This window comes from Excalfactoria chinensis, chromosome 3 (assembly GCF_039878825.1).
Source record: "Excalfactoria chinensis isolate bCotChi1 chromosome 3, bCotChi1.hap2, whole genome shotgun sequence".
NCBI classification, from domain to species: Eukaryota; Metazoa; Chordata; class Aves; order Galliformes; family Phasianidae; genus Excalfactoria; species Excalfactoria chinensis.
The window spans coordinates 29,628,592-29,642,220 of record NC_092827.1 but is presented as its reverse complement, the minus strand read 5'-3'; the positions used below and the strand labels follow the sequence as shown (position 1 = coordinate 29,642,220).

The window sequence follows — 13,629 nt, the reverse complement described above, 5'->3', positions numbered from 1 at the left end:
ATGGAATAAAGCATTCCTAGGGGTGTTTTATGTTGAAAGATTCATTTCATCAGAAGTGAACAACTGGTAGGTTGCAGACCAGAGGAAAAAAATGAAACATTTAAGCTTTATATTTATTAAGAAAGCATAAAAATTTATTAAGAAAGTAAATATGATTTGAAAAATGTTAGAGCAACTTGTTTCTTCTGTTTTCTTTTCCCTTTATCTCAAACACAGCGAAGACTCTACAAGATGCATAAGCAGTAGCATTCTGGATTCTTTCCTGCAGCGTCAGTGAATCTGAGGAGTTAGATAGGTGACTGTCTATGTGGCCTCCCCATTCTTTTGTTTCTTCTTCTTTTATTAATAAAGGTTTTCCCAATGACTGGCCAAACAGCCGACACACCTCTTGAGCTTTCTGCCGTGTGTTTCCAACAGCAGCAACACACACTCTACGGCTGAGAGGTAGAAAAAGCAGCATGACAATAAGCAAAGCCAACTTGTACGAGTATTCCTTCCATACACCTTTTTCAAGTTTATCGGTTCTTGTAACTGCATAGGTGTAAGGAGCGTCACCTTCCCACAGCTTCTGGGTGGTAGCTTTTAAGTTTGAGGGGAAACTATTAAGGAGAAAATGTCAGCCTCCTCATCAGCTATAATCAAGCATTTCAAACACCTACAATATGCTGCAGGCACTAGTGGCTTGTGGGGCACAGCAAGCATCCAACCCCTGCTCCAAACACTATGGTGGCCCAGCTGTGAGTCATAACAGCATCTATTTAAATCACTGCCCTGATTAATGGACTCTTGTATAGACGCATCTGAGATACAATACTGACATCTCTAGACGTGCTCGCAGCAGCAAGCTGAATTCACTTCTTGGACCTAGAATAGCAAGACTAGTAGCAAGGAGCATGTTTTGATGCTAAGCAAGCACTGCACATGGCTCACGTCAGAGCACGTCAGTAGCTGAAAGCACTGGGAATTGGTAAGGGTACTTAGAATTATCAGCATCTGGTCACATATTTGTACCTTCACAAATAAGTTCAAATTACACACACTGATGTAAAAGAAGTCAAATTGTGTTGACCTAATATTATGCTCCCAATGGAAATCAGTGAGAAAACATTTATTACACTCTGCCTTTGCACAGGGGCACTGAAGAAAAGCACAAGATTCATCCTCCCAAGCTGAAAAGCATTAAGTTATATTTAGACCAAATGCTAAAATCTGAAACATAAATTCTCATATGTATGAAGGAAACTATTTCCCCCCCATTACGAACTGTAGAAATTAAGTATGCATATTAAATATTATCTGAGGCTGTAAAATTCACGGCACAAGAGAAAACTTACCGAAGGTTGGCTATGGCTTCTGGCGTGTGGTAGAAATGAGGTGGGCTGATGGTAACAGAAGTCCCCAACTTTTCAATGAGTAGATTGCAAACATTCTGCATTTGTCCAAAATCAGTGAATATAATGCAGACCTGGGAGTGAACACAGACATCAGACAGGTAATTTTTGTTATGTTTTCTCCAATGATTCAACACGTCTAATTAAGTCAGCATGAAGACAGCTACAAACTAACTAAATGTGCTAATCTTGTGTTATAACACAAACATTTACTGAGTTGGAACACTTACATACCCATACAGACAATGAGCTGTTTTGCAATGGAAACTCATAAAATGATTAAAAATTGAGGACTAAGAAAATTCTCTTTAGGGAGGCAGCATGGTGTTCGTGCTATGCAGTCAATGTGAAAAATGAACGTGTGCTAGTTGGGACACATGATTAGATGCATCTTAGCTCTTTTAAATTTAAACTCAGATTAGTGGATGTTAATTATGCAGAAGCCCAAGCAAAATGATGTGGAAAACATTGTGCAGGAAGGAAAATTACATTTTAATTTCACGCATTACGTCCAAGAAATCTAAACTGTGAGAAGAAAATAAGCTTAGTCCAGTCTAGTTTGCAGTGGGCTCAAAACACTGTGATGGGTGAACGGATTCATTACAGAGGCTAAGAAGACCGCGGCACTTCAGTCTTGGATTAAATACAATTTAAATATTTAGCTGTCTGTAGCTTTGGCAATAAGGAGCATTAAATATAGATACATAAGGAATTAAAGTGTTTTCCCAAGTGCTACAAAACAGGCATTGCTATCAGCCTGGATTCAGAGCCCTCCAGCCTTCCCTGCAGCAGAGCAGTTGTGAGCATTGAAGTAATGACGCCCAGCTGCCAAAGCGTTCAGCAAGCAGAAATCCCAGCTCTCAAAATCTTTCTTTAGGACCAAATCCTCATCTTCACCTATCAGTACACTGCTCTGATCACCGAGTCAGGGTCAACATCTCATATCCCTGACTCTTCCACTTCTTTTTGGACAGCAATAAAGCTTCAGCAGGTTGGGAAAAAAGAAAGCTGTTGAACAGGAAATTCCACTGCTGACCCATGTGAAGTACAGAACACATTCTCCACGCAATCCATGCAACCTACCCCAGTGAACGCATAGCTATGGAAATCCAATCTACTGCAACACAACTGCACTGCAGTAACTTCCTGTGGGCATGCCACACATTTACCTGGTGGTAAAGACCATCTAAGTGAGTTGAATCTTTCAGTGAGAAAGAGCTACTTCATCTGCAGGGTAAGGTAAAAAATGGATACCGACAGTTATCACAAAGCAATTAATGCACTATTTTTGTTGCTCTTGTTAGCCTCTCTCAGTGTACATGCACCTTATCCTGGCTTGAATCTTTGTACCGGCTCAGTCTTCATAAAACTGAGCCACAGCTCAGCTTAGGGCCTTAAAAACTGGCCAAGATTGAGTGACAGTAACAAGTAACTACACCTTCTATGACGACAAATCATGTTCACTGTGCACGAAGTATGCACATTCATTTGATTTATACACCCTTCATCCATAAAGTGTGTCATAGGTTATCCTAAAATCTACCGGCACCCATGACAGGGTTATAGACGGCCTGCAGGGCCGCTATCCCAAAAGGAAAAGAAAACAGGGAAAGAGAAAATAAATACAGCGGCAACGATCTAAGGAGGCACACTATTTTACTAAATACTATATCGGAATACAGAATAACACAATATAATGCAATATAACTGGAATTAAGGCTAATGAATCAAGTAAAATAAGAGAGAGTGAGTCCCGAAACCGAGAGGCCTACTGTAACTCTAGGCGAAACGGCTGGAACGCTCCCACACGACTCTCCCCCTGGCTGGCAGGATCCAAGAGAGCGAGTCCAGCACTGAAGTGAGATTATATAGTCCTGGTCATATGACTGACCGTGGTGCTCCCTGGGACATTCAGTCTTCTTTTGTGAGCAGTAGATTCGTCAAAATTATCTATGCTTAACATGATGTTATGATGTGGAATACTGATAGCAAAATTACAAAATTGCAAAACCATGACAAAGTGGTAGCTGGATCACTTTTGGGAGGTGCAGCACCAACCTGAACTAAGACCAAAGATGAGACTAAGGCTTGGTTTCTTTCTTAAGTGAGAGCTCTTGCCATACTCACGTATTTTCTTGTGCATTTTGTGGAAGTTGGTCTCACTATGATACGGCCTCACTATGAGGACTGACATAGTGTCTTCCAGATTGCTATCAACATTTACAAGATTACTTTCCTCAAGGGCATGAGACAGAAGAATGATCAAGCAAAAGAACGGTGGGTCTTAAGTAAGAGATAAGCTACTCGGTTTGGGGTGGCTTTGGGCACTCAGGAAATTTATTGTTAATAAAGCAGCATGTAATCAGGTACTCTTGAGAGCAGAAAAACACTGAGAAATACTGAATTTTGTTCTTTCCCAGTTTTCACTTGGACTACTTATGCCTACAGTCAGTAAATTCTACTTGAATCTAAAGAGAATATCTGAGCAATAAAATGCAAAATGGGCTTTTGATTTCCTTAATAAAATTACAGTGAAGGTTAAGAAGTGTGAAAACATGGTAGGCAAAACCACTGCGGACGCGTGGTAAGGTTTGGGTAAGGCTGTAAAGGACAAGAAGTTGTGATTTATGAAAAGGCAAGTATATTAAGATGTGTACAAGAACTACCTAATCTTCATCCCATTTGATCAGCACGCACAAAATGAACTATTATGATTAAGATATCATAAAGCTTTGTGGTCTTGTAAAACTTTGTTCTTCTGCACATTTTCCTTTGCTGAAGGATAAATTAGAGCTGTAGTTAAAAGTGTATCTTAATTATACCTTAAAATAGTTATTTGTCCGGGTATTTCTTAAGCCTCCTGAAAATTCTTACAGTAGACAAATGGTAAAGAGTCTACAGAATGAAACAATGCATGATTTCTGTGATTTGATGTATAATGAACACAACGGCAAATTCCTTAGTACAGAAAGCGATGTTATTTAATTTTCAATTCATTTATATCACTGAAGTAGTACAGCACGCTGGTCAATGGAGCTTCAACAGTTTATGAAGCTGCACTAACAAAAGAAGTGCTTACAGAAAGGGAGAGGCAAAGAGAAACAAATCTCCGCATCAGGAGCCACAACACTGCTACTTAAGCACGCAGAGTAGCCAGCAGCAGCACTGCGGGTAAGCAGATTTTAATGCTCTGGTTCCCAGGCACTTTGCAACCATAAAACTTCAGTACAGCAATTACAGTTGGTCCAAGCTGACTGAACACTCAATCCATGTGATTTGCTTTCCACTTACAATCTTTTTAGACTGAAAATTATTGGTAGGGGAAGGACGGTGATTGGTTAAGATACCACATAAGACTGAAGCTGTAGGCCTCAGTTTGCTGGTAACAAAGTACTGCCCAAACAATAAGTAGATATAGTTTTATTAATTTTTAGCTATAGGTTACCTAAAAGACTCTGTAGTGGAAGCTTTCACGAAAGCTGTAATCTAAACTAGGAAATTAAAGCCATTCAGTAGATGACATTGACGACATCACTTTACACAGCCAAGGACTCGCTTCCAAAATTCAAATTTTGTTCTCCAAACACTCAATTATTTGTATATTTGTTGTTGTTGGGAGAATATACCTTAGACAAAAAGACTGAAGAGGCTGAACTCTGTTTTAAGGGGAAGGTGAACAGCAGCTCTATTACACTGCTACCATTTTATTGTGGACTTCTATGTTTACTTTGTAAGAACCAGTAAAGTTGCTTTGTTGTGACTGAAGGGATAAAAGCTGAAAAGATTCACAGACTACGTTAATCTCCCTTAGGGAATACTTTCAGCATAGCATTTACTTCTCCCAACAGTACGAATGTGCAAAAATACACCCCCTTGAGCTGATTCTGAAGTACATGGGATTATTCCCGTAACACTTGACTTCCAATCAGCACTTTTTACCTGCAGAATTCAAAGCAAATTACCTAGGAAACAATTAGCTTTGCTTTAGCAGCAGGCTGATGGCAGAGTCATGTAGAACAGACTAAAAGCCAGGTGATGTTCAGCTGTGGCTTAAATAAGCCTAGATTAGGGATGCTGTGCTACTGTTGTCCCCCATTCACTCTTGTCCTCTGCCTTTCACTGCCTCCAGTTCGCAGAGCTATAATATTGAAAAAATAATGACTTTATTTTTCCTGGATTAGCTTTTAATTGGAGCAGCTTTCTGAACCAACCCATTACCTTCCCACCTAAGTAAAACACCCTGCAAAAGGAGGGCAAGAACATCCAGGGGAGGAGGTGAGAGCAAGAGGTTTGCTTATACACCACAGGACAACAGCCCTGGAGTCCTAGGACAAAGCAGTCCCTTCTGCAGCATCACAGCACATATTAATCCGAGAAGAAAAGAATCCTTCCCGTGTTACAGTAGCAGAAGTTTTGTACACAACAGAAAACTGCAACCAAATGCTGCTTTTAAACTTCAGTCCTTCCTTAGATTCTTTGGAAACACTGGCTTTCCTGCAGAGAATACCTGCTCCTCATTATGAGGCTCCACTGTTTTGTTTTATTAGGATGAATACATACCTCTGCTTCCATCTGGTAAGTGTCCTCTACTCTGCTAAAATCCTCTGTTACAGTCATATTTTCTTCCTAAAACAAGACACAGTGATATAATATCAAGATACAGAAATGAAGGGTCTGTTGGAAACGTATGTACGCCGAACGGTTTTGGCTTATTACTTATAACCTAGCAACAGAAATTGGGAATTTTCCATGCAAATCTCTTCAGTTAAAGCTGGATGTTAAAGATTTCTTGATGTTATTTAAAGCAAATTACACAGCAGCGCTATAGGTTAATTCTGCTGCTATCCACCTGAAGGGAGGAATGAAGTCTTGAAAGCAACTGTTTGCTCTGTGTATCAGCATGTAACTGTCAATCCACCTGATACAAAAAAGTAGGAGATTTCAGCTGCTTTCAGAAAGCTGGCGTATGGAAAGTACTCTTCAGATTTGCAGACATTTCAACCACAGCAGCTCATGGCAAGACGATTTAAACAATGCCTAATCAGCGGTTATTGAGCAGGAAGGAAACCCTTAAGAGAGGCTATTCCAATCTGACATTCTGCAGTAATAGCAGCTATATTATTCAATGTCATGTCTGCACAGAGCACTAGAAAAACCTTATCAGTAAGATATTAAACTCAGATACAGAGTAACTCTGGTTACATCTGAATACCTGACCACCTTTCACCTTCTTTGGTAAACAGTTTGTGTGAGCAGTTTACTGTAAAACTACAACAAAAAGCAGTTTACAATCTAATTGTGAATATAAACGTGAATTTAATAGTCATGAAGTGTAGAGAAGCAGACTTGCTAAGCCTCCCAAATTACTGACAAAGCTTTATTAATCCTAATTCCATTGGAACACATAATACTTGCTTTCAGGGCCGACACACTTCAGAAGATGCTCTGCGTCAGAATATTTCCTACACAGGACTTGAGCATTCACTTCTATTGAGTAGCATGGAGAATTGTTTTAGAAATAACACTAATTGTGAGGAGCACTTTCCTTTTAAAACATGGAATGGAAGCGAGTAATTGCCACTGCACAGCATGTTCAACTAACTAATTCTTTCAATGCTATGATTGATAAGCAGTGCTGAAATACAAGCATGACCATCTTCGTTTTGGGACAATCTCTTATGGCAAGGCCCAGGCACAGTGAATTCCTAGGAACTGTATTTCCCTTTTTTTTTATAGTCATAGGTTTGAGGTAGTTGCAGCTGTGGTTCAGTAAAGGAACACAGAATCACAGAGTCCTTAGAGTTGGAAGGGACCTTTAAAGGTCATTTAGTCCAGCTCCCCTGCAATGAACAGAGAATGAATTACTCCTTTTATTCATGAAATGGAGTAAATCTTTCCACTTTTAGCAGACTCAATTTAAATTCTACAGGAAAGCTTTCTTTTCTTATAGGAATAAACATTTCTCATAGGAATAACTCCTATTCTATAGAAGTAACCCTACTGCAATACAGCTTGAGAGTAAACAGAAAAAATGCATTTTTTTTCCACCCCATTCTCTATTCCTGTTTAAAAAGTTGTTTCCCCCGAAAGGGATTCATCTTCTGTATCTTTTGTTTGTGTTTGGGTCTTGCACTCACCCCGTTGCTGTATGTTTAAGGGCAGTGCCATCGTGTGGTTCTAGGCACTAGTGCAAGATCAATGCGATGGGGAGGAAAAGATCCTCTTGTGCCATCTATTGTAACATTCCCCTCAACAGCTAATTTTTATCCCACCCGATTTGACAGTAGCTGCACGAGCTACTGGAGATAAATGGAAGACATAATTGCTGAAGTCATAACAATGTGGCCTCTTGCGATACATCTTCTGTTAGACATTTTGTTCCCTTTCAGTGGGCTGTTGTATCTTCAGACAAGGAAGCAGAACCGACAGGCTGGTGATCACAGAATTTTAAGCTGGAATATGGGGTTTGACAACATCAGAAGCAAAAGGCTTCTTTATCTATCTATTTATCTATCTCATCTATCTACCTACTACTGCTTACGTCTACTGTTTATATTTTGGCTGCAGAACTCTGCTTATTTGATCACAGTAGCCACAAGGGAAAAGCAGTTTTCACTGTGCCCTAGTTACACTTTCAATGCCTCGGGTGTCCTGGACTTCTGCAATTGTTTTCTCCAAGCACATGTCAGGATGTTTTGAGGATACTTCCTAAAATACACGGTAGTCTTAAAAAGCTGATGTCTCATGGAGGTTTCTATATCTCTTAATCAAGGATGCACTGAAACTGGTAAACTGTACATAAGTGAGCAAAAGTTCGATTACTTTTCTCCATTGGTGGTACTGAATGTACATCCATGACTGTGATTCCTGAATAACTGTCTCCAAATACGCACGTATATCCAAGGACACAACCCCAGCATGGACAAATCCCAAACCAGAGCCTGCGGGATCCTGTTTGTGAATGGTTTGTTTTGTTAAATAACACTCATTCCAAAGCCTCAGATAAACTGGCACGAGTACCAGCACTGCTGTTTTTAAACAAGATGGCCCATGACAATTGTTAGATGCAGTAATTAAAGAAAATGGGTGTCATCCTCACGCATCACACCACTCCCCAGGTATATTCCTAGTTGTGAATATTAAACAGGACGCTTCGACAGAAAGGGGGAAAATGTTACTTTTAAACAGCTGGGCTCAGCAAGAGGTTGGTTTCCCTACTGACTCTTCTTTCCCTGCAGCAGGTTCTGTGCTCTGGAGTATATCCTTATAGCACTCTATAAATAAATGCTACTACGTGCACCTACTTTTGATTAAATTCCTTTGTAAATATACATGGAAATTAGGTGCAGCATCATGACAAGCTGCTAACACAAGCTCCTCCTGCTGCAGAGGTTACACACTCCTGACCTCACAGGCTTCTTAAAACAGCAGTACAAAGGGTTAAGGACACGGATCCACGGATTAATAAATAAACAAGTAAACATATAGACTAACCTATTAGTTCTAAAGAGGCCTTCTATAACCTTGAAAGAAATAGAGCCATATGGAGAATGTGAAGAGTCTAGAATGCTGTTAATAACGGATGTTAGGAAACGTTAAGAACAAACTGCCAGCAGTTGTTAGTCAACAGAAAAGGCAAGTGACTGAAAATTGGGTAGAACAAAGCAATAAAAAATGACACCATAGGGAACTACCCTTGAAAAAAAACACATCAAGAAACACAACTTGTTCTTCGGAGTTAACGTGCGGCTAACACTGAGAAGCCCAGAACTTCCGCAGCATGTCACAGCCTCTCTAGTCAGCAGAGGAACGCTTCCATCCTCCAACACGTGCCATCTCTGAAATAGCAACAGAGTCCTGAGGAATTACTGTAACAACTCACAGACTGCTCAGCTCTCAGTGTCAAACCAGCCTCTTTTCCACCCGCTTACACCATCACTGTGATTATTTTCTCTGCCTTGCAGGAGCGTGCACAGCACCCCAAAAGCACGCTCACCCACTTTGCACAGTTCACTCCATTCACACATCATCTGACATAGAACCGTGGAATGCCCTGGGTTGAAAAGGCCCACAATGATCATCCAGTTTCAACCTACCCGCTGTGGGCAGGGTCAGCAACCATCAGACCAGGCTGCCCAGAGCCACATTCAGCCCAGTCCAGTGTGACAGTTCCCCATGGTACAAAGCTTATCATTTTCCCTACTAATAAAACCGAATGCACAAACTGCCTTATCTTCCCATATTCCCCTGACAGTCCACCAGACTAAGTTCCTATTAGCTCACATGAGAGAAATCAGGGACGCTCAGCCCATAATCCCCCTGTTTCTGGCTGAACACGCCATGCTGATGGCAGATGAAACCTCCACCCCGTTGTCACCAGCCTCCGCTCACCGGGACGCCTCTCTGCCGGGCGCTGTGCGCGATGTACTCCAGCCTGCGGGACACGCTGCTCCGCGCCGCGCCGGCAACACCTTTCCGGCTGCCCAGCCGCAGCGACACCCGCGCACGGTCCGGGACGGCGCTCAGCTCCGCGCTGCCGCTCACGTGGACTTCCCGGCCGGACGGAGCAGGGAGGCCGCTGCCACCACCACTACCCGCCGGGACTGAGGCTGGGACGGGGCAGAGCTCGGCGAAGACGCGCGCAGGAGGCGGCGCGGGCAGCGTCATCCAGGCCAGCCCCTCGCGGCACCATAGCAACCAGCCCGCCCGGTGCACTCTGGGTGCTGCCGGACGTGACGCCCCACCGCCAGCGCTGCAGTGGCCGCCGAGCTCTCGCGAGAGCTACGTGAGAGTAGGGCAACCTGAGGGGGGCGTGCCGTGAGGAAGAGCTCTGGGGTCGACCCTCTGTGTATAGGGAAGCCTGGGTTGTGCAGTGCTGTCGTGCCTCTTCTCTTACAAACCAGCCCTACCTCCTCCTGCACTGATGATGCACTAATGACTAATAATAGAGGACGACCTCCCTTCACCTGCTGGCAATGCTCTTTCTAATGAAGCCTATGAGGGCTGAGTCAAGCCCTCAGCATAGAAACAGAATCTTTCAGGTTAGGGAAAACCTTAAAGATCATCAAGTCTAACCACAACCTAACCATACTACACTAACAACCCTCTGCTAAATCACGTCCCCGAATACCACATCCAAACCATTTTTAAACACATCCAGGGATGGCGACTCAACCACCTCCCTGGGGAGCCTATTCCAGTCTTTAACAACACTTTCTGTAAAGAAGTTTTTCTTGATACCCAACCTAAACTTACCCTGGTGCAACTTGAGGCCATTTCCCCTCATCCTGTCACCAGTGAGAAGAGACCTGCCCCACTCTCACTGTAAGCACCTTTCAAATATTGGAAGAGAGCAATAATGTTTCCCCTCAGCCTCCTTTTCCCCAGACTAAACAGCCCCAGCTCCCTCAACTTCTCCTCATAGGGTTGATTCTCCAAGCCCTTCACGAGCCTCGTTGCCCTTCTCTGGACCTGCTCCATTACCTCCATGTCCTTTCTGTACTGAGGTGCCCCAAACTGAACACAGTACTCGAGATGAGGCCTCACCAGTGCCAAGTTACCTCCCTAATGAGCTAACCCCCACGTTTCATAGGTGCATCCAGCTAGCATTCACTTGTACGTCTGGTCTCACTTGTTACAGAACTTCTGAGGAGAGCTCTAGTACATTGTTACTGTGTACATATGTGATGCGTTTTATTTTGATGACTTTAAATCTGGAATCTGGCACAGAGGCTGAAAGCTAACAGTGCTGTATGTTTGTAGAAGGTCTTGTAACCATCAGAATTTGTGTCAGAATATCTGCCTGATGTGATACAGCTAAATATTGCTATACTCTCCTAGGTGCAGACGTGTCGTGTAAAGACATTAAGACCTGATTTTACAAGTCAGATGCAGATTCATTGGAAGTGGCAGGAAAGGAAATATGAAGGGAATTGAAGTTCTCTCTTTTTCTTTTCTTTTTCTTTTTCTTTTTTTTTTTTTTTTTTTTTTTTTTTTTTTTTTTTTTTTTTACCTTATTAATCTTCTTGATGCAGTATATACTTCATGTCCTGTCCTGTCATTAGAGAGATTCTGTACAGATTGCCTTTCCCATTGTTAATATCACATCTGCCTTAAGAAGTGTCAGTGACTTTTGCATGCCTCTTGACTTTTAGAGTCTTCTTCCCTTTAATTCAGTTTTCTCTTCAGACTTGCTGAACACTTGGAGCTTCAGATGAAATAGATTGAACCTGTTAGGTATTCATTATCTCTGGAGATGATGTTCCATGTTTCTCAGCATGAATAAAGGAAAGTAGAGACACCTAAAAGTTTGAGTGTAACTGACTTTGATCAAATTATATGACAAGGAAGACAAGGAAGAAGCTTGTAACAGAATCCAAAATATCGGTGCCTAGTCACTTATAAAGATCAGTTCCAGAGCTGATGTGAAAAAAGGGCTGTCTTTAAGAAGGGAAATATAAAAGGAAAATGAGTACGGAGGAAATTATAAATGTATATTCAATGCATATTCCTTGGAAAGAAATTATTTCATTGGACAGGACAAAACAAATTCATTGGACAAAAACAAAATTGTAAATATTCTGTCTTTCTTTCTTCTTTTTCTATCATTCTTATTTTTTCTTTTACTGAAATATTTGTAGAAAATTTACTTAAATACATGCCAATATTAATGGACAGAGTAAATATTGAATGCCATTCACCAAGCAATGATCAATAAAGCTTTTAAAGGTACTACGATGAAGCCAAGCTATGCCCTCACCAGATTGTTTTTGTGTGTTTAAAACTATTCTGACAGAATAGGAGAGGCTGAGGGAGCTGGGACTGTTTAGTCTGGGGAAAAGGAAGCTGAGGGGAGACCTTATAGCTCTCTTTCAGTATCTCTTCCAGAAAGGTGCTTACAGTGAGAGCGGGGCAGGTCTCTTCTCACTGATGGCAGGTGACAGGACGAGGGGAAATGGCCTCAAGTTGTGCCAAGGTAAGTTTAGGTTGGATGTTAGGAAACACTTCTTTACAGAAAGGGTAGTTAAGCACTGGAATAGGCTTCCCAGGGAGGTGATTGAGTCACCATCCCTGGATGTGTTTAAGAGTCATTTGGATGTGGTGCTCAGAGATATGATTTAGCAGAGGGTTCTTAGAGGTAGGGTACTATGGTTAGGCTGTGGTTGGACTTGATGATCTTCAAGGTCTTTTCCAACCTGAGTAATTCTATGATTCTGTGATTCAACCTCCCTTCCGTGTGCAGGGTCACCAGTCACCAGACCAGGCTGCTCAGAGCCACATCCAGCCGTGCCTTGAATGTCTCCAGGGATGGGGCATCCACAACATCCTTAGGCAACCTGTTCCATCGCTTCACCACCCTCTGAGTGAAAAATGTCCTCCTGATATCTAACGTAAACCTCTCCTGTCTCAGTTTAAAACCATTCCCAATTGTCCTATCACTATCCAGTACTGTAAACATCTGTTCCCACTCCTGTTTACATGCTCCTTTCAAGTGCTGGAAGGCCACAGTGAGGTCTGCTCTGAAGCTTACTCTTTTCCAAGCTAAACAAGCCCAGTTCCCTCAATCTTTCCTCATGGGATTGCTGCTCAAGACCTCTCATCGTCTTGGTGGCCCTCCTCTGGACCCACTCCATGAGCTCTGCATCCTTCTTGTTCTGGAGGCCCCAGGACTGGATGCAGTACTCTAGATGGGGCCTCACAAGAGCTGAGTAGAGGGGATTTAGATGCAAATTTACTGGTGGAAGTATACATTTCTGTGCAGCAGGGTAAGAGCGTTACCGAGTAGTTAAAATGTAAGAACATCATACACTAAAAATAATGCGATAACTATAGACATATTTACTTTGCAGTCTTTTAAAGGGTACTTTGCAAAGCACTGTTCTAAGTATTGTGATTGACACTCAGAATCGGAATTTAAGACCAAGTCTATGGATGATATATTATCTTTGAGTGGGATGCATTTTTTCAGATGGTGGATTTAAATGTTGTTGTAGCGTTGGAAACACTGATCTAATGGAGAGAATCATTCTGCTCTATTACAGTTGAACTGAAAAACTGAAAATTTAACTGGAGATCACAAAGTGATGGAGGTGGTGCTAATCTGCAGTTGGGTTTGGGTTTTTCCTTAGAAAACATGAATTTTTTTGCTTGGCTCTCTTTCTGTTTGCTAGCAATGAGATACTGCGTTATGTGTAAGTTTTAATAATTGATTTATTTCTTAATTGAAGATCTTTGAGAA

At 41.9% G+C, this 13,629-nt stretch overlaps 1 protein-coding gene across 2 annotated transcripts; it reads right to left on the bottom strand.

The window, feature by feature from the left end:
• Positions 1 to 155: 155 nt before the first annotated feature.
• Positions 156 to 10,195, bottom strand: IRAK1BP1 (interleukin 1 receptor associated kinase 1 binding protein 1). 2 transcript variants are annotated; one of them, XM_072332837.1, is made up of 4 exons: positions 9,783 to 10,177; positions 5,952 to 6,017; positions 1,335 to 1,465; positions 156 to 437 (listed from the first exon to the last, which is right to left on the bottom strand). In XM_072332837.1, exons 1-4 carry the CDS (start codon positions 10,056 to 10,058, stop codon positions 167 to 169), a joined length of 744 nt encoding a protein of 247 aa, XP_072188938.1. In that variant the 5' UTR covers positions 10,059 to 10,177; the 3' UTR covers positions 156 to 166. The 2 variants fall into 2 exon arrangements, with proteins under 2 accessions (XP_072188938.1, XP_072188940.1); XM_072332839.1 differs by lacking the exon at positions 5,952 to 6,017 and having other exon boundaries at positions 9,783 to 10,195.
• Positions 10,196 to 13,629: the final 3,434 nt, after the last annotated feature.

Coding starts and splice junctions, on each gene's coding strand:
- IRAK1BP1 (XM_072332837.1), bottom strand. CDS start 10,058: ATGACGCTGCCCGCGCCGCCTCCTGCGCGCGTCTTCGCCGAGCTCTGC. Junction 6,018..9,782: donor CCCGGCAGAGAGGCGTCCCG/GTGAGCGGAGGC, acceptor GTCTTGTTTTAG/GAAGAAAATATGACTGTAAC. Junction 1,466..5,951: donor CTTACCAGATGGAAGCAGAG/GTATGTATTCAT, acceptor GTTCACTCCCAG/GTCTGCATTATATTCACTGA.